Source organism: Plutella xylostella, chromosome 22, assembly GCF_932276165.1.
Source record: "Plutella xylostella chromosome 22, ilPluXylo3.1, whole genome shotgun sequence".
NCBI lineage: Eukaryota > Metazoa > Arthropoda > Insecta > Lepidoptera > Plutellidae > Plutella > Plutella xylostella.
Genome location: NC_064002.1, coordinates 5,957,342 through 5,982,469, shown reverse-complemented (window position 1 = coordinate 5,982,469; position 25,128 = coordinate 5,957,342). Strand labels below are relative to the sequence as shown.

General features: G+C 36.6%; 3 protein-coding genes across 4 annotated transcripts; 1 reads left to right on the top strand and 2 right to left on the bottom strand.

The window, feature by feature from the left end:
- Positions 1–605: 605 nt before the first annotated feature.
- On the bottom strand, positions 606–6,432 carry LOC105382732 (activating signal cointegrator 1 complex subunit 2 homolog). Its single transcript, XM_011552660.3, has 5 exons — positions 6,261–6,432; positions 4,185–4,307; positions 3,653–3,808; positions 1,646–1,825; positions 606–1,329 (listed from the first exon to the last, which is right to left on the bottom strand). The coding sequence occupies exons 1-5, from the start codon at positions 6,348–6,350 to the stop codon at positions 1,180–1,182; spliced, it is 699 nt and encodes a 232-aa protein (XP_011550962.1). The 5' UTR covers positions 6,351–6,432; the 3' UTR covers positions 606–1,179.
- A 9,509-nt stretch (positions 6,433–15,941) lies between these two features.
- Positions 15,942–18,338, top strand: LOC105382767 (altered inheritance of mitochondria protein 21). 2 transcript variants are annotated; one of them, XM_038105733.2, is made up of 4 exons: positions 15,942–16,071; positions 16,518–16,642; positions 17,160–17,277; positions 17,550–18,338. In XM_038105733.2, exons 1-4 carry the CDS (start codon positions 16,045–16,047, stop codon positions 18,288–18,290), a joined length of 1,011 nt encoding a protein of 336 aa, XP_037961661.2. In that variant the 5' UTR covers positions 15,942–16,044; the 3' UTR covers positions 18,291–18,338. The 2 variants fall into 2 exon arrangements, with proteins under 2 accessions (XP_037961661.2, XP_011551005.3); XM_011552703.3 differs by lacking the exon at positions 17,160–17,277 and adding an exon at positions 16,952–17,075.
- A 3,597-nt stretch (positions 18,339–21,935) lies between these two features.
- Positions 21,936–23,968, bottom strand: LOC105394177 (arrestin homolog). Its single transcript, XM_011566022.3, has 6 exons — positions 23,668–23,968; positions 23,385–23,591; positions 23,175–23,306; positions 22,745–23,096; positions 22,468–22,662; positions 21,936–22,387 (listed from the first exon to the last, which is right to left on the bottom strand). Exons 1-6 carry the CDS (start codon positions 23,830–23,832, stop codon positions 22,239–22,241), a joined length of 1,200 nt encoding a protein of 399 aa, XP_011564324.1. The 5' UTR covers positions 23,833–23,968; the 3' UTR covers positions 21,936–22,238.
- Positions 23,969–25,128: the final 1,160 nt, after the last annotated feature.

Here is a 25,128-nt window from a genome sequence, read left to right as displayed (position 1 = left end):
TGCCGTCGCCCGGGATGGTTCCGAGGAGGCTGTCAGCCTCTTTTTTAAAGTGTAGGGGCCTTACCACAAAAACTTAGACAGTATAAATACTATCATACACGAGTTTAGCGCTGTCAAACGCCTACAAAATATGTCAAATTTTGTTTTAAACACTTGTTAAACAGTAAATAAAGATATTTGTGGTAGCACAGTAGGTATTTAATGAGTAAGTATCAAAGTGAAGAAAAACAATAACCGGTAAACTCGGTAAAGTTCGGTTGACATCCCTAATGTTTACAAACTTCAGAATAATGAATTTTAGATTTTCACTTCCACTCCAAATTTTGTCTATGGATAAATCTCTTGTTGACTCTTTGTTGACTCTTGCTTGTCTATAGATAATATAAAATTGTCTATTAATTAAATATCCGCTTCCGCCATCGGATTTTAAATGTGTATAGTGCGATTCCCGCGTATTTTTCTCAGTCTGTTCAGTGTAGTGTTCATCCGAGGTTTAAGAAGTCACCAACAAGTATGAGGTAGGTAAAAGTTATTAATTTATTATTTAATTAATTATGTAAGTACTTCTATTATAAGCTGCGTTTAAGCAAATGAAATAACGTAAGTATTTTATATTTTATTTATTTTTAACTTCTCTACAAACAGTCAGACTTCTCAAGGTACTGAAGTTATTGGGTAGGTACCTGCTTAAATGTGACTTTGTTTTACATGACGATAGCCTATTTTATATCACAATATTTTAAATACAATAAATTTTAAGAAAATTGCACTAAAGTAGAAGTGCTGTATTTTAAGAATCAGATTTTCTTAAATCGAGTATACTTACTTAAGTACATTTTACATAAATAAGAACTTATTCACATTCATGTCTAAAATCCAACAGATTAATTTACCTACAAAAATTATGAATATTCAAAATCTAGGTAAGTAGGTATGTAGTATTCTATTATGTAAATAGGAAGGACTAACGACCATTGTGACAAAACCTTGCGTGCTTAAAAAGTTAACTAAAGATTTTGTTACTACGGCCAGTATAATTTATATCGGAAGCCAAAGGAAACATAATTTTAAATTAGGAATGATTTTGTGAGTTCATAATGTCACATGCGTTCCTTTTTGAAACGCCGCTGAATCTCTCTGTGGCTTTGTTTTCTTCGGCTTCACTTTAAAAAAGGTTTTTTATTGTTGGTAACGGTAGTATTGAGGTGCCTGTTGCTGCTGCGGCTGGTGTTGGTGCTGGTGTTGAACCTGCTGAGGCTGCTGGTGCTGAAGAGTTTGCGGCTTCGGCGTGGGGATTTTCACCACAATGTCGGTCGGTTGCCGTGAAACCTGGGGTAATATGGAATAGATTAGTCGGACATAGATTATAATAGTTAAATACTTCTACAGATTAAATAAGTCATTTTGAAAAAATACCTAATTATTATTATTTTCCCCCTTATAAATTTTGGTGTTGGTGATAAATTTGGCTGCGATGAATTTACAGGAAAAACATTCAAGGTTCTCTTCAGATAAATCCACTTTTCTTTCTGCCCTTATACAGAATATATGTATATGTAGTTAGACTGTATAGTGTAGTGCTAGTCCGATAATAATTAGTCTTTTAACTTCACCAAACCACAATATTCCCTCCAAAGTTCCTCACCTCAGCCTTAAAACCTTCTTTCGGGTCGGCGGTGTAAGTAACAGTTCTGATGAAGCCATCACTGTCGACCACAGAGTAGGACCCCTTGATGACGTCACCGTCTCGCTGCTCCTTGCGGTTCTGGTAGTTGGTGTACTGGTCGTCGTTCACGTCGAAACCGAACTGGTATGAAGGGTTGGGCTGTGAAAGGAGATGGGTTATAATAATGGTCGTAATAATATTGTCATCAATAGTGGGGTTTTAGTAGCTGTTGTATGTATAAAGTACTACCTTCCATTGCCGTTCCTTATGTCACTGGAACCTATGCATTCCTCGTCAGTGTAGTTATGTGCAATGTGCATGCTTCAATCAGTACAACTGGCTATTTGAAGATCCATCTAGTGTTCACATAATTATAGTTCGAATCATTATTATTATTATGCAAGAACTATAAAGTTAATCAAAATCATCCTACAAAACAATAAATTTAATAGGATTTCTAACAAAGAACCAATAACAATAAGTTGCTGATGAACTTCGAGATTTTATTTACCATTGTTTTGTTATGTCCGACTCTCCTTACAAAGTATTGCTCGATTCTAATAAGCTATATAAGCTACTAAGCTCATACAAAGATGGTTTCGTTTTACAATCTCTTCTAAGTACCTACCTGAATATAATGAACGATAAATTTGCGTATCGACGCAAGACCACTGGCCTCTCAGAGAAAGTTAACTTGTTACGAGGTAGTAAGTAATAAACTAATAATCGTCGGATCTGGCCGTACTTAGTCCATTGCGGAGATCAGGTTGGTTTATGATGTATTATGTTCACAAAACAGGAAGGTGCCTCAAGTATTAGATGCTTAAGCTTTAATTATCTATTTAATGTGTAGAGGAATATGGGTTGAAAACCCTATAGCAAAGCCTTAGGTATATCGGTACCCAAGTAAATAAAACATAACGTCGGTTTATGTGGTTTTGTCTTGATAACTTGTTAATTTGTTGGGAAAGTTTAATTACTTTGCTAGATTTCAGATGCTTGTGCTCATCAGAATAACCTGCTTCCGGAAGCTCCGGTAAATTAAAAGCTAAATAGACTTTCATAATCGTAACTGAAAATATTCATTACAAATCGCCGTAAAGATCTTTTACATAACCGGGTGAACGCACAAAGTTGTATATGCCACATAAATTGCAATAACCGGAACAGCTGTACACAAAAAACTGTGCCTTCGAATAAACGCGAGGAAGTATTTTGCCAACGCACGATAATAGTTCTACAATTGGCAACGCTTAGCATAACCATTTCCAGTGTTCTATTACAATGTCTTAAGATTTAGATTCAGCATTCTTAACTGGTGATGGAGTAACGGCGTTTGTCTCTGTATCTAGGAAGACTTAGTAGGTACGTTGCAGATAATACATATAATATGGTGGTCTTGTAGGCTTGTAACAAGTCCTAGTAAAGCTTTAGGAAAGCAAAGACTTTACTATTCTTCCTAATATGTTTTGACTGAAGTTAATGGCCACCTGTCCAGTAAGCAAGTCTTTCGTTTTACCATTCCTATGCTTAAACCAGCAATTCCATCAACATTGAATTCTAGCTAACTCATCTACCTAAATAGTAACTCCTTTAACATCTTGGTCCACCGGGTAACAGGTAAGCCGGAAGCCGGTTAGGTATATGTTTAGAACTTTAGATGAGAAAGACTGACGATAGACTAATGGCTCGTATTGAGAGAAGCTACTCTGAAGCAGTGAACATTTATTATTAGTTCTCTTTCAAATCTACTGAACGGAAGTTATGAAATTTGGTGTGTAAAAAGTAGGAAGCTGCTATAGGTACATCCCTATATCTCATTCCAGAATTTTAACAAGAAATCTTTTATTGGCGAAACAAAGCTCGCGGGCAGTTTTTGCTACCTTACAATACGAAACCTAAAGCTTCAACAGGTTCCTCTCCCTCATACATTTCATCGTCCGACACTAATTTACATAACACTGATAGAACAGCTTCAAAACTTACGTCATAATCCTCCTGAGGGTCGCGCGCGGCCTGCGCCTGGGGTTGAGGTCTGTACTGGGGCGCCGGTTGCGGCCTGTACTGGGGTTGGGGCGCCGGCTGGTACTGGGGTTGGGGCTGGGGCTGGTACTGCTGCTGCTCTTGTTGGATGTTGTAGGGCTGTAAGTAGGAGAAATGGGATGTGAGTGCCTAAATAATTCAGATTGAGAGTTGGTAAACTTTTTTCTTATAACACAGCAGTCGGGGATTGATCGCTGATATTAATGATTATATAACTGACATCACTGCCTCAGATAATTTATTAACTGGTAGTGGTTGGACAAGGCAAGCCGAATTTTGGCACTCCTTGAGAGAGGCCTAAGTCTATGAAGTGGCTGATGATTATCTTTCTTAGTTTTTAGTCTTCGTTAGTAGCTCTAACAGGACTGGAGGATTAGCCAATCAGATTCTGATTAGTTACAGTCGCTGACAGTGCATGATGTGCCGATACTGGCCCTTATGATAATGATTATGACTGTATTGTGTGATTACTTACCAGGCGCGCAGGAGTGGCGACGTTCAGTGGCCGCGTGAGGATCTGTGTGGCCTGCGGTGATGGCTGCTGGTGCTGTTGTCCCAAGTACTGCCTCAATAGGTGAGGGGGAATGCCTTCAGCTTCCTGGGTTGGAGAGAGAAAATAGTAAGTATTGTGTACTATGGTGAATGCCTATAGACTAGTGTAGTAGTCTATGGTGAATGCCAAAAGGAAGGAAATACATGCGAATGTAATCTCTGAGCCTCGATAAATTGTTATAATTAGGTACTAATGTGTAACAGCTGATAGATAAATACATAACATAACAAATAATACCTATATTTAATGAGACTGGTTCATTACCACATGTCGGTAATATCATTGCCAAACTGTATCAATTATATTTTTTCTTACATAACAAGAAATTACAAATCAACCGTATACTTTAACGGTCAATAACCAGGTTAAAACACATTATGTAACATATCAGATCCTGTTTAAATAACCTAGATAAGACTCCGTTGATGGTCATTATGAAATACCTAGGTCCAAATATGTAGGTAGGTAATAGTTGCATGTGTTCAAGTGGTTCCGATTTACTTGATTGGTTATTTGACTGACTGATCCACAAAAAAGAAGTGTAATAATTTTGCGTGAATTTTACAAGAGAACGGAACTACATATTAGGTATACGTACCTATTACCATCTACTCTTACAGGTATATGATTCGAATTTTCTTAGCTAGCTACTTCATAATATCCACATTATCTATCAAAATCTAGGTAAAAGAATCTAGACTGATGATCGAGGGGAAACGGTCTGTATTTGTATGGACAGTGTAAGAATAGTACTTGATTAAATTGAAATAGTCATAAGATAAGTTAAGGGTGGGTTGCACCATTTAACTTTAACTATTACAAACGTCAAATCTCTTGAAGATTGATCTCTCTCGTCAAGGGATTTGACGTTTGTAATACGTAATTAAAGTTAAATGGTGCAACCCACCCTTAGTACTCGTAGTTCAAAGTTACTTAACAAAGTATATAATTATTATTTTGAGCTTAGGATTTAATTTTGATTATTGTCACCTTACTGATTGACGGGCTAAGCACTTTTTTCCGAAAATGAGTTACACTTTGAAGTGAGCATCTTTTTCCCAGATTGGAAATACAAGAGAAATTTGGTACTATTGTACCTTTTTCATTGTTCGCTAGCCTAGTGCATATTATATAAAACTTATTTAGTAAAATTTTGCACAGTTCATATGGATAACAGTCAGAACAAGATATACTGAATAAGAACTTATAATAAACTTCCAATATAATAAACATTTTATTCAAAACATTGTAACTACTGTAAGATTACCTTTACCATACGAGTAGTTCACATTTTACCCATATTTGAGTTCACATTTTCGGTTCGGAATTATAGGTTTTCTATCTTTAAATTCATGATGTCTTAATATGATAATAACACTAAGAAACGTTACAGAAAGATAGGGATACTTTGTTTTTTTTATCCTTGGTATCACCAGTAAGGATATGTGAATACCTACTTGTGGCAATTTTATATGTAAACGTACTGAAACTGAAGACAATGGGAGAATGTTATCGTTTCAACTTCGACCTTTTCCGTTAACCCCCAGCACGATTAGAACTTCTAATCTTTCATTGATCCGAAGGCTATGGGAAAGGCTTTCATCTTGAATCTTTAACACAAGGACATCTAACTTTACTGATTTAAGTATTTCCAACATTTTAAACAGTCATAACTATTAAACTTGATATGGTTTAAAACGAAGTAAACCTACATAATGTATGATATTTACCTATGATAGATAATCGTAATAATAATACTAAAATATCGTACCAGCAATACAAACTTTACGTCAATAATACCTAATGTTATGTATGTATTTGTATTTACCGATCAAACACTTTTAATTTTAATAATAGGTACGCGGCTGAAACTGCTACTCAGAGACATAAACACTTTCCCCTAATAACTAGGTACAGGCACATTGCTACTGCAACTGTCACTTTCACACATCACACAGCTGAAAAAGAAAATAGCGTTCCAATTTCAAAATTACTGACTTGCTGCTGATGTTGGTACTGCTGCTGGTATTGCTGTGGGAACGCCAGCGCACAACCGAACAAAACAAAAAAGACACTCTTACGCAACATGGTACACCACTTTAGAACACGTTTAAAAAAATAAAAACAAAACACACGCGCGTAAGTTCGGTTTCGTGTGTTGCGTGCAGTGGACTCTTTCACTTTATATACAGGCACCCCTTCTATGTAGGTGGTGGTAGAGGGAGGCATTCTGTGGGGATACAAAGGTGTTTTGAACTGGACCAATTACTTTGGTGGCAATTAAAGTGGTGTGACAATTATGAAACGGATGCCTCCGGGCAAAAGCCAACTAGATGACTATGAAAGCTTGACACAATAGCTCTACATTATAGATGCGAAAATACCAATAATTTCTATAGTATAACGTATATTAATTAACTTAACTTACCAAACATATTTTGGAAAACTTAAAGCATTTTACCGTCACCGACGACACCGACACTCATCACCTCAGCACTAATAGTAGTCTTGGGCCGTCAATATATCAATTCACAAAACAGAAACCTTCGACATTAAAGTCAGACTGATAAATCTCGGGTATTATTATTATCGCGGCTGACATTTCAGTTTCAATGCGCAGTTTATCTCGGGTTAGCATCAATAATTAACTCTAGTGTAATCTGCTGGTTGACGACTCAGTCGGACAGAGATGTATTCAGAGTCTCAAGGACGGGTTTGCCCCAAACATTATTTTATCAATTTTGCACAATTTGCTGCAGGAGCGTAAGTAGCGATGGCCAGTGATACCTATGGTGTATCAAAAGTTTCTTAGGCTAAAAAATAAACAGTAATTATTAAAAGAGATACCTTAAATACTAACTAACAGGACTTTAACCTGTAAGCTCCACTTAGCCTTACCAATTAATTTCCCTTGAGAATTCCAGGATGAAAGTATCCCGTGTTCAGGAAGACCTGAAAGATGGTCACACGAAGGTATCGTAAAGTAGAATATGTAAAATAGATACTTATACATTTTAATAAGTAGGTAGGTACAAATACAAATATTTACATAATACATCTCTGTTATATACCTTGCAACAGCACGCCAGGCCACCCGTGTGAAGCATCGCATCCAATGGCTTAATGTTGCGAATAATTGTTGTCTTTGTGAAAAAAAAAACTTACTCGGTAGATAAATTTATTATACAAACAATACAAATTAATTATAGGTATTAACCGTAATGGGGAAAACACTTTTTGAAAAACAATACAATTCGGTTAGAAGTTTCATATAATCATTGAAAATTTTATCTTTATGATAAGCTCACAGACACACTTGAAATAATAAAAAAAACTAATGAATATTCTTGATGATTAGGTAGGTACTTTCGGTTTGTTAGAATCGTATGTCTAATAAACTCGTTTATAATAAAATTAAAATACAATTGCCTATATAAGTATACCTGCCTAGCGATGACAATGTATCGACTTTTCTCACTATTCCACTTTTCACCAATTATCCGCTTATTAACCAATTACCTATTTAAAATAGCAATGCTATAACGTTAACTGGTTAGTACATGGCATAATTAAATAGTACTGACCTGCAAAAATAAGTACTCACTTATACTTTATTTAAAAAACTCGTTTTTGCAAGCTTAAAAAGCTAAGTAACTTATATTAGAAGCCAAAGAAGATAGTCATTCTGAAGAACTTTGAATATACGCAGTAAATCGTGAAATGAAAGATTAGTCCCCATAATATCAAATTCACGGTTAAAGAAATGGATTATTAGATATGTAGGTATCCAAAGTTGAGCAAAAGTTTTCTAGAGACAATGACATCGTCTCCATGTCATGGCGGTATTTTGGCTAAGTACTTAATTATTTTCCAATACAAAACAGCACAGATATTTGATATGGAAATACTTAGCAGCGATTTATTAAAACTTTAATTGGCACCTAACAAGTAATTTTTATTTTATTTTAATTTTTAAAGTGTGCGTTTTATGTATGTAAAATAATGTTGTAGCTATTTTAAAGTGTTTTAGTTATTTTGCAGGCCAGTGTAAGTAAGTATATAGTTTGTGGTTATCACGTGATAGGCTTCTACGTCACGTGCATGAATGCTAAATATTTTACTAGCTATTAAAATTACGACACTATTGTGCGTCGGAAACAGATTTTTATTATAATTTGTGCTCTACATTTTGACCGTGACAGTATAAAATTATGAATGTATTCATCCAAACTGTCATGAATATGTAAATTACACGGATCTTTTCCCTGCTCTATTATGTAGGTGAGTAAAATATGACCTACTTAGTCAAATCAAGGGATTTTGGCTTGAGTGTTCTAGATTTTTTCACATGAATACTTCAAAGTTATGCGTTATACTATACGCTATCTTCTTTACTCCAAATTCTGGAAACTGTCCACAGGTGTAACATTTGACCCTACCTAATCAATGTCACGGGTTTTAAATTAGAGTATTTTTGGAAGTTCTACAGGCCGACAGCCAATCCTTATACTAAAAAACTTAAAATCTTCTAAAATAATGGAAGTTCCTTCCTAAATACCTGTAGCATACAACTGTAAATTGAATCATAAGCAAAAGAAATCATCATAAATTAATGTTAAGTGGACAGAAAATATTGAGTGAATAGTGCAATAAATCATTCAAGTTAACTGATGTGGAAATGTATAATTACTTTAAGTAAACAAAAACTTATATACTTACTTAGTAAGTGATTCTAATCTGTTGGAACGCCGCCGGAATTAAATTATTGTCAAGGAAACTATACAGGGTGTAGGTAGATGAAAAGAATGCTCCCGATCAAGCTCATAGAGGCCTGATAATTTTACTACTGGCATAATTAATTATCATTCAGGTTTATATAATCGTAATTTTAAATTCTTTATAAGGACTTACCTAACTCAAGCTTGCTTGTGTTGGGGTCCACCAACCCGCACTAGGCCAGCGTGGTGGACTAAGACTAAAACCCTTCCTTAATTGGAAGGAGATCCGAGTGGGGACGTGATGGGTAGTGGTGATGATGATGATGATGATACCTAATTATTGAATTTTGTGAAGAAGTAATTGTCAAGGTGCTCAAAGTTTGTATTAAAATCTTGAAACGTATACAGTTTCAGTTCACCCCTTTCACTTTTGCGAATTGATATCGAACATGTGACCCAGTTGCCGATAATCCTATCAAGAATCAGGTCATGTATTATTCAATACGGTCTTTGCAGACATAATGAATGTATAAGTTAATATTGTATCGGGAAGCAGTTGTATGTATTTGTTTATCAGGACTCTGTGTAGTCTAGAGTTAGAAACTTTGCGACAACATCGAGAAGTCTTGGGTTAGATGCCTAGATGGGACCATATTTTTTTTCTAAATCCTGTTAGGACTTAGAAAGCAAATCAATGGCACTGCATTTTATAGTGGATGCCATGAGTTGATGACGAAGGTCTTGAGGAAAGAAAAACAAGAATCAATTTTTTTGCTATGATTATTGATGATTACCTAATACCTACCTACTTACATATTTTTTCGTCCGGAGTTATTCTATTCTATTCTATGTGAGGGTGTTAGTACCAGCATCTGGCGCTATAATACGATCAGATGTTATCAGGACCATCAATCAGTCTAAGCTCGCTCACAAAACGAGGTTGTTCACAAAGCAAGGCAGACCTCTTTGGTAAAAGTATCTAGATCTACCACTGTTTCAGCAACCTGGTGACCCAAGCCCAGTCATGTGAGACGGTATTGCGGCCGCGTGGAGCATGCAGTAGGTATGTGAGTGTCGAAACTGTCTACCCGGGCGTGGCCGAGAGATAGTGGACCGGAAAACCGGGGCTCACGTTGCGAACCGCTGTTGTTGGGCTTTATGTAACAGCCGCGGTAATGGGGTAATTAGTTTGGAGATGCGAAGTAAGGTCATGTTGGGAGAACTGTGAGACAGGTCGAGTGTTCTTAAAATAGCAAACTGTGGCATAATTATTAGAATTTTATGATAAGACATGTGACAGGTGTTACGAGAAGTATGTAGCGGGCTGCCTATTATTTATTTGATTCATAATTTATTGTCCGAATTGTCAGATGTGATCTGCTGAATTAGGTATTCGGAATAGGTTAATAATATAATGATACCGCCGTGATAAGAAAGATAATCAAAGCCATAATAGTGGGTATTTAACATTAATTGTTTTATTTATTATCAAAACTTACAAGACTCTTTGGTTTAAATCAAACATGCTTAAACTAACAACAAAAACTTAAAACTACTCAACAATCAATCCCCCACTGCGGCTACGACAATAATATCACCAACAAGAATCAAGAAGACGAAAAGGGTGAAGTCACCAACTGACGACCCTTGAACAGAACTCTAGGACGCAAACTTATTCCCCACATGATGTCGCACACCCCATTTGTAGTTGGCGTTTTTATCTGTCTTCACAAATGTGTGGACGGGGCCGGTGACGCCTTTGTCATCGTGGTCACTGTGGTGATCGTAGTCATGATGATCGGAGTCGTAGTCATCGTGATGGTTCCTCTTCTCCCGCTGCTGCCATGCTTCCGGTTCCGCTTCCTCTATTTCAGCGACAGGTGCCAAGTGCGGGTGGTGAGCGGGACGGTGGTGGTACACTGTAAGATAGCGTTTTAATTGTATGAATATAGTTATTTTGAGATATAGAATTTTATTTCATCGTAACAAGTTACAAGCAATATTATATAAACACGTGTTTATCTGCTGTAAGTAGCTAGAGTTCGAAAAAGAGGGGACATTGAGGACCAGAGCCAGCTATCTAACCACTTGACCAGCAAATCAAAGTCAAAGTCACAAAACATCTCCATCAAAATAATGAGACTATACTTTGTAAAATATTGTAAAGGCCCGATGACACCTAAAATCCGTACATTTTTATTTGTCATTTGTTCGTCAATAAAACGTCATAGGGCTCATGCTATATTTAACAAAGTATTGGTAAAATTACCACCTTACCTTACAGAGTTTTAGAGGTTTAGTTTAAAGTGGTGTGCTAAATATACTATCTTATAAGGATCAAATATCCAACTAGATTTCAAATACTGACAAATATTGTTAAATAAGAATGCATCTAATTTGAATTCAGCCTAAACTAACTATAATTATGTAATTTTACGTTCTAACCTAAATTTCTGTAAAGTTAGTTCCATACCTGGTATTCTATAAGGAGGTGGTCTTGCGAATCTGGTTATTCTGATTGGTCCTCTTACGGGATAATAAGACCATCCTGACACCGTCACAACAGCATATGCCAAGGTCAACTGTAATGAAGTACAAAATTATGCTAATAACATTTATGAATTATTCACAAGTGCAGGGCGCAACAAGGGCTTTTAAAATTGTGATGACGAGATGAGTTACTTATGTAAATGTATTTGAGTAACAGCCGTTATGCCTGACTATACATCCTAACTAATATTATAAATGCGAAAGTAACTGTGTCTGTCTGTCTGTTACTCTTTCACGCCAAAACTACTGAACGGATTTGAATGAAATTTGGTATACATATGGTATAGACCCTGGGAAAGAACATAGGGTACTTTTTATCCCGGAATTCCCACAGGAAAACTTTTTAAGGCGAAGCGAAGCGCGCGGGAACAGCTAGTAGCCCATAAAGCTGATAAATTAAGTTAAACGATACATAATAAAAATAGGGGGCTGTCACTTACCAAGGTATAAAGTTGCATTATAACGAAAATTTTAAACTGTCCCTTGCACCGCCTTGTCAGCACTCTAAATCACCAATGGCGCCACAGATGTCAGGTCTGTTATTTATAAATGCAGGAAGAAAACAAATTTTAAACACTTTCTATTGCTTTTCCGCTCGACCGCTTGCTCGCTCGCCTGAGATGCTGGCCATTGATCTTAGTAACTTGGGCTTTTCCTATATTCGGTCTTATTGCAATTATATTATGGATTTTGCTAAACAGATTAGTAGTAGAAAATTCGTATGTTACAGTTATGTGGAATGTACTAAGTTGTTCGTATATTTGATTGTAAATTATTACAATAACATAGTGACTACATGTGTCACTTTATTTGGTATACTACAGCACTAAGTCTTGATGAATATAATATTTTTACATAAAGAAAATAAAGGTATTTGTGCGTGATTATAGTGATACCCCTTCGTGGTTATAGTGATGACCCCTTCAAGCTACAAATATCTAGATAATAATATATATGTACTTATCTGATATTAATGGAAAAAAAATAATCTTTAAATACTTTCAATAAATAAAATATCAAGTTCACTATCCAACTTGCAATTCACGATTTTATTTTCATCCCAGATTCGTGTTTAGTTATTATTGTTGTGCACAAGTATCTACAAGCGATAGTTTCCATGATTTTGACCTGGTTTCTTTGTCTGCATGGGCGCGTGATCCGACTTTAGCAGATCGTAGTGCAGGAATACGAAATAAATTTATAAATATAAGTTCACTTATAAATATAGAATTACCAAATATGGGACATGAAAACACTAAATTATTACAATCGGTCAAAGTTTAAAGTAACTTCACAGCTCCCTAAAGGGTTAAACAATTCCTTAAGTTTGTTATTCTATAATCTTCCTATTATTACTACTATATTTGTATAATTCTACAATTCTTACATCATATTTTATAAACAGGTTACATAGATAGTCAGCTACACCCACGAGCAATGAAAATGTTCCAGTGACATATGGAACGGCCATGGCTGGTGGAACTTTTCTATTGCTCGCCAGTCGTGTATGTCATGGACTCAGTAGACTCCCGGACTATGACATAAACAGCGTTCGATTGCCGTGGCCCCCGGCTAGTCCACGAAGTCCAATTTTATTGTACAGATACGACTCGTAGGTAAAGTTTAAGTTCGCTTTATATCTGCCTAATCTGTGGTGTGAGTGACAAAATTTAGCGATGTGTAATTTTATGACTGAATATTGCTCAGTATAATACTTTGATTTGCTGATGAGAAGATAGATAGATAGATAATTCTTTATTGCACACAAACACAGAAATTACACGAGGAAATACACAACATAGATGGTACAATTGGCGGCCTTATTACTAAGAGTAATTTCTTCCAGACTACCTCGGAGTGTGTAAAGAGAGTGCAAAAAGATTACAAACATAACTTATACATACTTACAGGAAAATAATATTATAACACCTAATCTATACCTAGTAATAGGTATAGACATAAAACATACTTATATACTTGAATATATACATACTATTAAATATATAATAAATAAATATTATTCTGGCTAATATAAATGTTTATTCAGCAGAGTTTTGAATGATGCAAGCGATATAATTTCACAGATATAATTTCATTCCAAAAATATATGATCGCATTTCATTGGCTGTATTTATCCAACTAATATTATAAAGGCGAAGGTTTGTGAGTGTATGTTTGTTACTTCTTCACGTCAAAACTGCTGAAAATATTTTAATGAAATTTGCTATGGAGTTAGCCGACACCCTGGATTAACACATAGGCTTCTTTTTATCGCAGAGTTACCATGGGAAAATTAAGGCAAAATCGAAGCTCGCGGGATCAGCTAGTCTTATATTCGATATAAAAATAAACGTAACCTGACCATGGCTTGTGCCAGACCCTGTGGTTATTGTTACAGTTTGGCTTCGTGATCGATATGAGGTATTGAACAGCTGGGTCTGCTCCGGCACACGCCGGACTGACATACTTTCCAATCCCATACAGAGTTACGGTCTGTGTTGCAGTTTATTGTTACTGCAAACATAATTAAATTAAAGTTTACATGTATTGATATAGGCAATAAGAAATTACATATAATAATAATTGTGTAACAATGAGACAAACATGGTACCTACGTAATTCAAAAAATCATTGATCAAAAATTATAAAGTCAATAAAAGCACTCCAATGACTTTTCCATACATTAGACATCAACGCGTTGCCCATAAAAGTAAGTTCTAGACTGAAATCAAAACATAATAAAAAAAATTATACAATTTCGTTTACATGTATTTTTATCTTAAACCTATATACCTACTATATACTTACACATTTTATAAACAATGTATCGCAAAAAAAGTTTACTAATCCTAAAACAAATAAATCTGAGATTTCATTCATATTTTTGCATTAAAAGCATTAATTATGATAAAATTTGTGCAACCTTTCCCACTACCATTACTCGTACTACACTTATACTTATTACTACCCTCCTTAGCCCTCGGGGTAAAAAGAGTACTTACTCAACAATTGGTCATTACATCGATTACGTCTATTCTCATTACATGGCGGCTGAGCGCGGATTGGATGCACTTGTTTTCACTCCGTCATTCTATAATCATTGCTGTGCTCTAATTACTTACTTTTAGGGTGACGATGATGTTGGTTTCTTATACTGGATTTTAGGGGCTAGACTTTAACGTAGGGGCGGTCTTTGCTCACGTATGTTTCGTGATTTTTTTTATTGAATCAACTATACCTATATTTTATCTATACTATACCCATGGCCTCTCGAATAAGGGGACGATAGGCCTTATCCGTCAAACAAACACAGCTTTAAATTACTTAGTAATAAAATAAAAATATAATTGCCATGATTGGCTTGAACTAGATTGACATTTTGAACTTCTAATTATTCACATCGGAAATCAAAATTTATTAACCTTCCAAGCGCGATCGTTCTATTGTCACCCTACACTTAAACCCTAAATTCGACAGTTGCGATTGCGTAGTCCCAGTTTAATTACTAATTAAAACTGCAAAGGTATTTTATAGTATTTTTATTGCCTATTGTAGCAGTGAATGACAAATTTTACGTAATACTATGATGACTTAACTGAAGAAAAGGAAAATAATAATATTCGTAACTAAGAATTTAATATGCCACTTGCATAATAATTACTATATTGATAGAATGTTTGATGGTTTTTTTTACGGTACCTACATCATTATCATCATCATCATCATCAGCCTATGTCAACCCACTGCAGGGTACAGGCCTCCTCCATGTTGTGTTGTTGTGTCCTACCTACATGTGCTGTACTTATTCATCCAAGGTACCCACTTACGTACGAAAAAAACTTGACCGTGTTCGAGCAAATATCTGTCTCTACCTATATATTTATGTATGTATATGTTAGAATGCACTTTTTTGCAACGTTTAGTGTTTAAATAAAAAAGTAAATAATTTGCAAATATAAAATATTACAGGGTAATTAACTATGCTTAGGTACACCCAGACACTATATTACCGGAAAACATTAAAAAAAAACAAATACATTAGACAAACAGGTTCAAAAATGGGCGCCAGTGGCAAGATACGTTCTTTCATCGATGGATTTGATTTTCCAGAAGTACTCAACTAGCTGCGAAATTCAAAGCAGATTTTTCATAGTCAAATAAAATGGAAAAAATATATGGCTGTCACTGTCCCAAAATGACAGTATCAGAATTATTCCGCAGATTCTATATTTTTTTCAGTTTATTCCAAAAATTTAAGCGTCGATTTTTCAAAATATTATGCCTGATATTTATGATTAATACATTATATTATACAGTTTATGAAATATGAAGCCTAGTGCGTATTTATTTAGAGCAGCAAAGTAAGTTGAAACATTTAACTTCTGTAAATATCCGACCGGAGAATTTCGTCTGCTCTAAATGGTTGGTGACCACTGGGAAAATCGCTATCACTGCGGTCAGTATAAATAAAGTAACGGTCACCGGCTTTCGTCACCAACTGTGATAGACCCGAGATGTCACTACGCATTGTTAACTTAACGGTGATTATCTAAATGTGATAATTATTAGATCTAAATGTGATAATTATAAGATAACGTCCTTTTTGTTTCGAAATTTTTTTTTGTTTAAATTTAGTTATTGATTATTCTACCTATGTATGTAGCTACACAATGTGCACGGTGATAAATATCTAATAAGATATGTTTGGTGTGAATACTTGTGAGAGCCTGCAGTGATAAAGATAACGGATTATTTCATTATCATCCCGGTATTTAAACGGAAAGTTTCAACACGATACGAAAAAAGTCAGTTTGTGTACAAGTTAAATTATAAGGATTACGGTCTGACACCTACATACAGAAAATAATCGCAAAGGATAAAGTTATGGTCGTCCCTTGAGTGTTGCAATGCGAAACAGGGCTCAGAAATTAGCATCCTTCAAACAACTCAAAAGTGTTAAACAACAATGAAATTATTACATTTCCAGACGTTGGCATGGTGGCTTTTGGCCCTTCAAATCGGGCCAGCGTGGTGGAGCAGCATCACTGCAGTTTCTGCACAAAATCCACCACCGGGACCGAAAACTGTGGAAGCTCAGGCTAAGTTTTTCCAGTGAGTCATACCGTGTTTATTATTAAAGTGGCTTCAAGGAGAATTAGAAATTTTGGTACATAATCAATCACATTAAAGTGCATTAGGTATATGCTATGCAAAGTTATCCTAAAAACAATAATTAAGCAACTGTTTTGAAATAATAAGTCAATCTCTACAATGTATAATACCTACGATGCCAGAAACAGACACATCAAACTTTTTACACACTATTATTTTTGTGGTGAAAACCCTGAATCGATCACGTATCTCGACCAAGGTAAAAAACCTTTACTGGCAGCAAATACAAAAACTATACTTATTTTATAGGGATTTTTTCTCAGTTCAGTTGAGCCCCCACAAGCTAGAGTTCGGTCACGTCTGCGAGGACCCCCACAACTGGGAGCAGCGGTATGAGAGGAAAGATTTTAAGAACCACAGGGATATGGGAAAAGTAACTATCCCGTTCGCTTTGTCTCCTTCTTGCGCTAATTTCTCCTATTTCTTTCTCTGTCTCGCTTGCTTGGCTTGGCTGAAGGTATATGCATGCGCCCACGCACGAGGACTATGACCAGGGACACCGGCAGGGCAGTGACAGACACTTCACGGAGCGGCACGAGCGCGCCAGGCCTTCCACGGGACTGTTCTCTGCCAAAGTACGGCTGCTGCTTCTTTTTAATTTCCTAACAATAACCAGAAATAACTATTTAATAATTGTCTTCTTTTTACATTACATTACCGGTACCACTTTATATACAGAATGATCATAATTATTTTTTTAACTAGATTAACCTCTCTTTTTTTCATCCTTCTCTATTCTATTTGCCTTACTTCTTTCTTCCGGGAAACCATGCTGGACTATTACTAATAACTACTTCCTTCGTACTTAATTCATATTTCAAGGACCTAATATGTGTGATGATTACAGGTTCGATGGGGAGACAAAAAAGGTGGTTATGGTGAACATTACTGGGATTTGAACCACGCTGGACATAACAATGACAATGATCATGATCATGACCATGAATCTTATGAACATAGCTCCGACGATGATGGTTCATACCACCCTGAAGCCAGTGACCCATACGATGAGCCAAGCGAACAGTTACCAACCTACAACAGTGATGATGCCTACGATCCAGAAAAGTCCTCCAAGTCAGTGTACGATGAGAGTGGTAGAAATAAACGAGCTCAACCAAGGCTAAGAGTAGATAGAAAGCCGCAAGAATATCAAGAGGAACATAAACCAGAGACCCAGCGAGTTTACAGACCTCGCAACCACAAAGAAAGGAAAACTCAAAATATAGCAAAAACCACACCCAAATATGTCCACGACGAGTCTAATAATGAAGAAGTTACAGAACAACCAAAGGAACACAAACAAAATATAGGAAACAAACTAAAAATCAATGTCGACGATAATATTGAAGATACGAAAGAAGTTAAAAAACCTTCCTTAGAAGAATCATTTCCTAATGTACCAAATAGACCAAAGGCCCCATACGTCCCCTACGCAACCGGTGCCGGGGTGAGACAGTATAATCCCGAGCTGACAGCCGCCTCTGCTCCTCCTAGGCTCTTCCTGGATCCATCTACTGGGCACATTGTGGATAGAAGCACGGGTCAAGCCTACGTGTTGCAGCCTCTACGGGCTAATAACTATAATTAGTAGAATAATAATGGTATATTAGTAAGAAAGTTCTTAACGATAGTTACCTAGTTTCTAAGGAATTGTTATCTTTTATTTATTAATTTATATAAAAATTTGGTTTTAGATATTGAGTGTTTTTTTTTTATTTTAATGGTATTAAATAATGCAATTTAGTTTCCAGTCAAAGAGTCACAAAATCTATCTAAAACAATTATGAGATACGATGTTTATATAGATAGGCTATGCTTAGTTATAATCACAGGTAAGGTAAACAGTCTGAAACGTGATTCTCATGGAAAGTGAGTTTGTCAGAGCTAACCTAAGGTTTTGTAACCAGTTAATCCACTCGCGTAGAGCAGGAAACATGGCAATGCACTTGGGTTCAACGGACTATCTTCCTTGACACGATCTCTCTAAGTGCAATGCAATGTTTAGTTATGTAAAGCAAAAGTTATTTATGTTGACAATAAAATGGCCTTCTTAGATCATACACCGGCTTTGCCATGAATTTTCTACCAGGAAACCAATTAGATTTTGGATTTGTTTTAGTGTGGTCGTCGATATACTTACATATAAATTTAAATATATTCGATATCCCACAAAGCCCACACTCATACAATTTTAACTGCATTATTCTAAGAATAAATAATAGAAATGGAATAAAAACTACAAAGCTCTGGCGGGGGAGATCTGGCGAATATCATTAATGGAAACCTACTGGGTACCCAAGAAAGACTAATGTAAGAGCCAGTTCTAAGGTCATATCTCTAAAAACCTGGCGATCTCTCTCCAAGGGACCTTTTGACCTCTCACCTTACTATTAATAATAAGTACCTACCTAGTTAACTTAACACTAGGTACTCGTAAATCCCTCCACTATCTGATCAATAGGTACAATTATAGTTAGTTATGCTAGTCTGTTCAGTGTTTATGAATATTCATTTGTCCCAAAAATGCGTTAAAATAAAGAAACGAATCAAGGGTCACGATCGTGATCATCCCAACTTCCCACGTCTAACGGTCTGTGCGTTGGAACTGGTTTTTGGACAAAGGACACTCACTTTTTAACAACAATTGTTTCCGCTTTCAACCGTTACGATAAGATACGGGATCTTCGTTTATATCTTTTTATGAGTTCTTCGTTTTTGAAGTCTTCTCAAGGTAAGTATTTATTTGCAATTTAAAATATATATATATATATATATATATATATATATATATATATAAGTGATACAGTAGGTAAGGTGTTATGAGATGAGACATACCTACCAAATTGGTTTTATGTAGATAATATAAAAATATAAATAATACATAGAAACAGGTACCTTACCTACTACTTAGGTACTAAGTTGGATAGGCATTAGACATCCTGTAAAACTATTTGCTGTCAGTAAGTACGTACCTATTACTTACATAAAGATAAAATTCCGTAAAACAAATGTTTATCTCCTAAATTTCTGTCTAAGTATCTCATATCCTAATCATTAATCAAACGTAGCGGGGGATCGTTTATCTCGTCAATGAAGATACATTTTCTAAACATAGACAAGGAATCCATGACATCCAAAACATCTTCCGGCCCCAACAAACACGAATCAATATTATTAATTTATGTAACAGTTACACTACCTATACCTACGATGGTTTTGATAAGTCAATAAAAAGATCATACAATACAGGTGCGATGCAAATATTTTCGCTTAAACCACTATGTGCCTGGACCATAAGTGTGATATTAGGGGACGTATTCTTCCAGCTACCGACCATCCGCATCTCCCTAAATGTTTATCCTGACAATAACAAAGGAGATGCAAAGTGCGCACGAGCCGAGATAAAAAATAAAGGACCGCTTTGAGCAAAAATGATGAGGAACGGAGTTTTTTCAAGAGTTCGGTTAGTATTTTCTTGTAAGGCTAAATAAATTATCCAATAATTGCTATTCTCTGATAATAAGCTTTTTTATGGATTGAATTTGATTGATAAAATCTTTTAAGTCATTAGATAATGCAGGTCAGATGGAAACATAGTACTTATTGCATGTAAAACATATACCTAGGTTTTTTTTATTATTACAAAGTCTTCGGCTCTATATACTTTTTCTGTAGAACAACATTATGAAAACCGTAGGAAAACCTTGCCATCTCGCCATCAGGAAACCTAAAACTTTTTAATATTACTTAAATGTACCTAAGTTCATTTTATTTTATTGCACTTCCGCAAGTTTTGATTCTCTTAGCCGGTTCCCACATTTTATAATCCTTGCAAAATAACCGCTGTCACGTCCTACCACTTTCTCAAGACTGTTTCGGTCAAAAGGTGTCCACCCTTTTTGTAAAGCCGGGACTTTGGACAAACCAGTCTGACCACTTTCAATCATGAGAACACTATTGTCCATTATCCCTTCCGACTCACCGGATTTTTGCGAACCATTTCAATGAATTTTAGAAGACAGTTCGCACATAAAAAGGTTTCTTTACACCTGTGACTTCCTAGTTTCTATTCAGGGTTCAAATCAGACAATAGCACCCTCAGTTCATGCAAATAAAGGGTCATTTCTGAACTATCCTTTCCCACATGGCGATGCATGTGGTCAAACTGGTTTTTGGACGGAAAGGGTCGCGAAAAGACGACCTAAAGACAAGGGGCTAACTAGGACAGTGGTGTCTTCCTAGTCCATTGTCCAAAACAAGTTTGACCAGATTTGGCCTGGGAAAATTTTGATGACCCATTATTTTAAACGTTACTAACGATTTTTTTATAAGTAAGGATATCTGCAAAATGCAAACCTACCTGTCTACATAGGTTAGATAGGTTCTGAAAAGAGAAAGAGACGCGGAGTTCCGTTATGGTAAGTACCTACATACCTCGGTATAAGTTCATGTACCTAGTAGGTAAGTTTATTGGGTTATGCATATGTACCTTTCCTCTATTTTTCTTAATTGTATTGCAAAAATGTTATAGATAGTTATTATACCTTGAAACCGTAAAGTTGTTATTCTCTGAAACGTAGAGGTAGGTATAACTATGAGAGCAGTCGCTGAGAAAGAGCTAATCAGCCACCCCTATAAGTACTCCCCAATGAGCTTGATAGGAATTTAACGAAGTTCAAATAATATGTATGTATGGGTTAGATTTATCAGCCACGTATTTATGTGGTCATCTAAAAGTATAGTTTTCATCAGTATTTATTTTTTAAGTATTTCCAATATACAGACACCCAACAATATTTTTTTTTTACACACTGATAATAAAAACGAGATAGGTACCTAATATTTATAGGAACTCAGGAGGTGCACTAGGTACCTACATAAGAATACCTATCAGAAAGATTTTTAATTTTAACTCATCTTATCAAAATCTATTGTATTATCGTTCTCAAAACAATAACACCTTTACACAAAAGACGCAAGTATGAGGTGCGGGTCTTCAAAAATAATATTAGAAAGGGGCGTATTAAAATATCTAGAGGGACGTTGCGCCCCTATTACTGGAGCAGGTACAATAGATTCATATGCAAATATACCTATGAAGGACACGAAATAAATTGCATCTTAGTTTCTAGTCAGTACAAGACAGGGTGTTCTAGTGGTAACTTCTCGATAATTTAAAGAATCTTCAAAGTTTTGGAAAGTGAATTTTTCAAGGGTTACAAAGTGAAAAACATTTTTCAGGTGTAATTTTAATGTATTATAAATAGCTGGAAGCTGTAGATAATTTTGGCACAGTGAGTACATATTATTATTTATAAAATAAATAAGAAAATATTTATAGATTATGATAAAATAAATCTACCTAATTTGAATAAGAATATCATTATCAGCCGTGTATAAAAGGAAAACTTTATATCCCGATTACAATTTTCAAGGCATGGTTAATTCTATACATAAATATAAACTCTTTGATTATGCAATATTTTTGTACTTTTTTAGATTGTTTTTACGTTTTTTTTTGGTTGTTGTCAATTGTTTATTCGGGCTCGTTCATCCTGAGGCGAGCGAAGTCCTCAAACACGATGTTGTCTTCCTCCTCGTTGGTGTAGAGAGAGTTCTCGTAGCGATGTCTCTCGATCGACTGCATCTTCTTCATGGCATTGAAGCGCTGACGCTCCACAGTCCCTAAAACAACCATTATCTGTGAATAAAATGTTCCTCAATCGTTTCCGGGATGGGGATACCTTAAGGACCATTTCCATTACCTTCAGCCGGGTGCAGTAGCTTGAAGGGCACATCAGTAACGAGCTCTCCGCCGAGAGTGCCACAGTTCAGCTTGACACGGACGGAGTAAGAAATGACGATACCGATGGCGTCAGCCGGGCACTTGCCCTCGGATACCAGGGTGGAGCTGGCCAAGTTCACGTCGTCTTCCTTCAGGTGCCCGTCCAGAGCCACGCCTGGGAAAATAATCAAACATGAGTGGGTGAGGAGGCATAACATGTTAAAGTGAAATGGGGTGGTTCAGAAGTCAGAACCAACCTCGTATGTCCTTGTTAGTGCGAGACAATGGGACCAAGTAGAAGGTCTTGGAGAGGCTGGCTCCGGGGGTGATGGGGCAGCCCTCGCGGCTCTCCAGCGAGGCAACATGGCGGCTGAACTGCGAGTTGATCATGGTGATCTCGACGTGCTGCACCACCATGCAGCGGATGTTGCGGACCGACTTCCGGGAGTTGTTGGAGACGATCACATTGGCTGCTAGTTTCTCGCCATGGTAGTAGATCTCCCTGTCCAGGGTCACCTCCAGGTTGATCTTCCCGTTGCTGAAGGTGAAACCCTTGCTCACGAGGGAGCTCGGCAGGCGGCGGCCGCGAGAAGCCGGAGCGTGTTGCAGCTGTGGAAGAAATTAATCATTAATTAATGGCGAACTTTATAAAGTTAGCTTTGTTAGTTGATAAAGTAAATGACATACCTTCTTGATGGCAAGAGTTACGGAGCTACGCTTGTGGCTCTTTTGGTCTTCGTTTTCAGCTACGAACGTTCGGACGCAGTAGTCCACTCCCATGGGCTTTCCTTGGTCCTCTTCGGATGGTTGAAGAGTAACCTACGGGACAAATGTGAACGTTAAAGTTTTAAACTATTGTTGAACTCATCATTCCATTAAAGATATGATATAATTTACCGAGCTAGGGGCCATTTCAGGGAAGTTGAAGGTAAAGGGGTAGGCGTTGGGTCCAAGTTTCTTGAGGAGCTTCTCCTGCACCGGTGTCAATTCCATCTTGGCGTTGACCAACGGAACCACTTGCTCGTTCCCGATCACCATCTCCTTGGAGAACTTCACTCCCATCACTTCATCCTCCTCCCTACCATAGCGGTAGTTGGTAACGAGCTGCACAAAAAGACGTGATTAATATCACTGCACTGTTGAGAACACAACGACACCAACATTCACTGCACTTTTGTACCTGACTGAAAACTTTCCTTCCTTTCAGGTATTCGGGGTCGACAACCACCACTCCATCGACAGGGTCGCAGTAATCCACGTGATCAATGAAGTCGCGTTTGCCGAGGTAAACCGTCACTTTTCCATTGGGGGTGGTCTTCTTAAAAACTTTCACCGCGACAACCATCTTGATTGCTTGGAGATTTAGGAAGTTTAGAGGAATAGGCCGAAATGAATTTAGGTGTAGGGTAGCAGGTGATAGAGTGTGAAGATTTGAGGTGCTATTGTTTTAGAACCTTCACCACAAATGATGGATGCCAGGAAATATTTTCTTTTATAAGGGTGAACATGTGAGGTTTCTTGCAGAATGGAATAACTGTCTAATAAGATTAAACGTAGTGTCGCTTATTGGATTACTTATCGGTGGTGTGACGCATAAGTGCTTGAATTGATGTCTCATACACCAACTTTGTGACATTGGTCTTAGAAAATAATATTCGTATGATATTAGTGTTAGGTCAAATATAGGGTGATGAGTTTTGAGGAAAGACTATAGGAACTGGCAACCGTGAAGTAGGACAACCCAAGTGGAGTAGGTTCAATGGACAAGAGACCTTAGACAGATACCTGGTAGATGGTGGCTGAAGAAGTCCACGGAACAAAGTAATAATTTAAGTCAATGCCAGGGAAAGTACCTATTGTGGTATAGGAGAGGCCAATAAAGTAACTATTATAATGCGCAGCTTAGTTTCAAGAATTTCAAGATGAGTTAAGTTTGGTTGGTCTTGGTAAGTAAGTACATAATTATTGACCTAACTAGGTAGGTAGGTAAGTTATAGTACTTATGTTTAACTATTTTTTTCATCATCTTAGTAGGTAGATACCTAAAGAACTTCTTATGTGATTCGATCCCAGGGTAAGACCATCAAGTTCAGTTAGTATAGGTAAGTACATAAGCTTATAATCTGGTGATGATGAAAAGTTATTTTTATTGATCCATGGCATCCATGCTTTATGATGGACATATTGGACAGGTATATTATGTACTTATAACATCAGTTGGTCCTTCACGTCGTAACTAGTCGTAGCTCTCTCCAATCGAGTCCGTATTCGAAAATGATAGGACAGAGAGTGCTCCTGTGTGTAGTGTACCTACATACTTACTTGGTCACTATATTCTACTAGTCCTGTCCTGCTTGATCTCAATGAGATTGGTACAGGCTCGGTCTTCTCTACCTACCTCCTTAATTTTATTAAAGCAACCAGAATGCTCAGCTGGTCATCCTAGCCATGTCATAGAATATTGTTCAGAATTACCTACCCCTAAGTCACCTTCTTTCAGCTATTTTACCATCTCGTACATTACCTCGGGCTCGCAAGTCATGCTTCGACGCATGATTTTATTATACTTAATAAAAACAGATGAAGCTGTACCAAAGATTTTTATTCAAAAGTGAGTTTAAAAAGGAGAAGTCTTTATTCT

Coding starts and splice junctions, on each gene's coding strand:
- LOC105382732 (XM_011552660.3), bottom strand. CDS start 6,350: ATGTTGCGTAAGAGTGTCTTTTTTGTTTTGTTCGGTTGTGCGCTGGCG. Junction 3,809..4,184: donor TCGCCACTCCTGCGCGCCTG/GTAAGTAATCAC, acceptor TCCTACTTACAG/CCCTACAACATCCAACAAGA. Junction 1,330..1,645: donor AAGAAGGTTTTAAGGCTGAG/GTGAGGAACTTT, acceptor ATATTACCCCAG/GTTTCACGGCAACCGACCGA.
- LOC105382767 (XM_011552703.3), top strand. CDS start 16,045: ATGTCACTACGCATTGTTAACTTAACG. Junction 16,643..16,951: donor GCTCAGGCTAAGTTTTTCCA/GTGAGTCATACC, acceptor CTTATTTTATAG/GGATTTTTTCTCAGTTCAGT. Junction 17,076..17,549: donor ACCACAGGGATATGGGAAAA/GTAACTATCCCG, acceptor TGATGATTACAG/GTTCGATGGGGAGACAAAAA.
- LOC105394177 (XM_011566022.3), bottom strand. CDS start 23,832: ATGGTTGTCGCGGTGAAAGTTTTTAAGAAGACCACCCCCAATGGAAAA. Junction 23,097..23,174: donor TAACTCTTGCCATCAAGAAG/GTATGTCATTTA, acceptor TTTCTTCCACAG/CTGCAACACGCTCCGGCTTC. Junction 22,388..22,467: donor GCTACTGCACCCGGCTGAAG/GTAATGGAAATG, acceptor TGGTTGTTTTAG/GGACTGTGGAGCGTCAGCGC.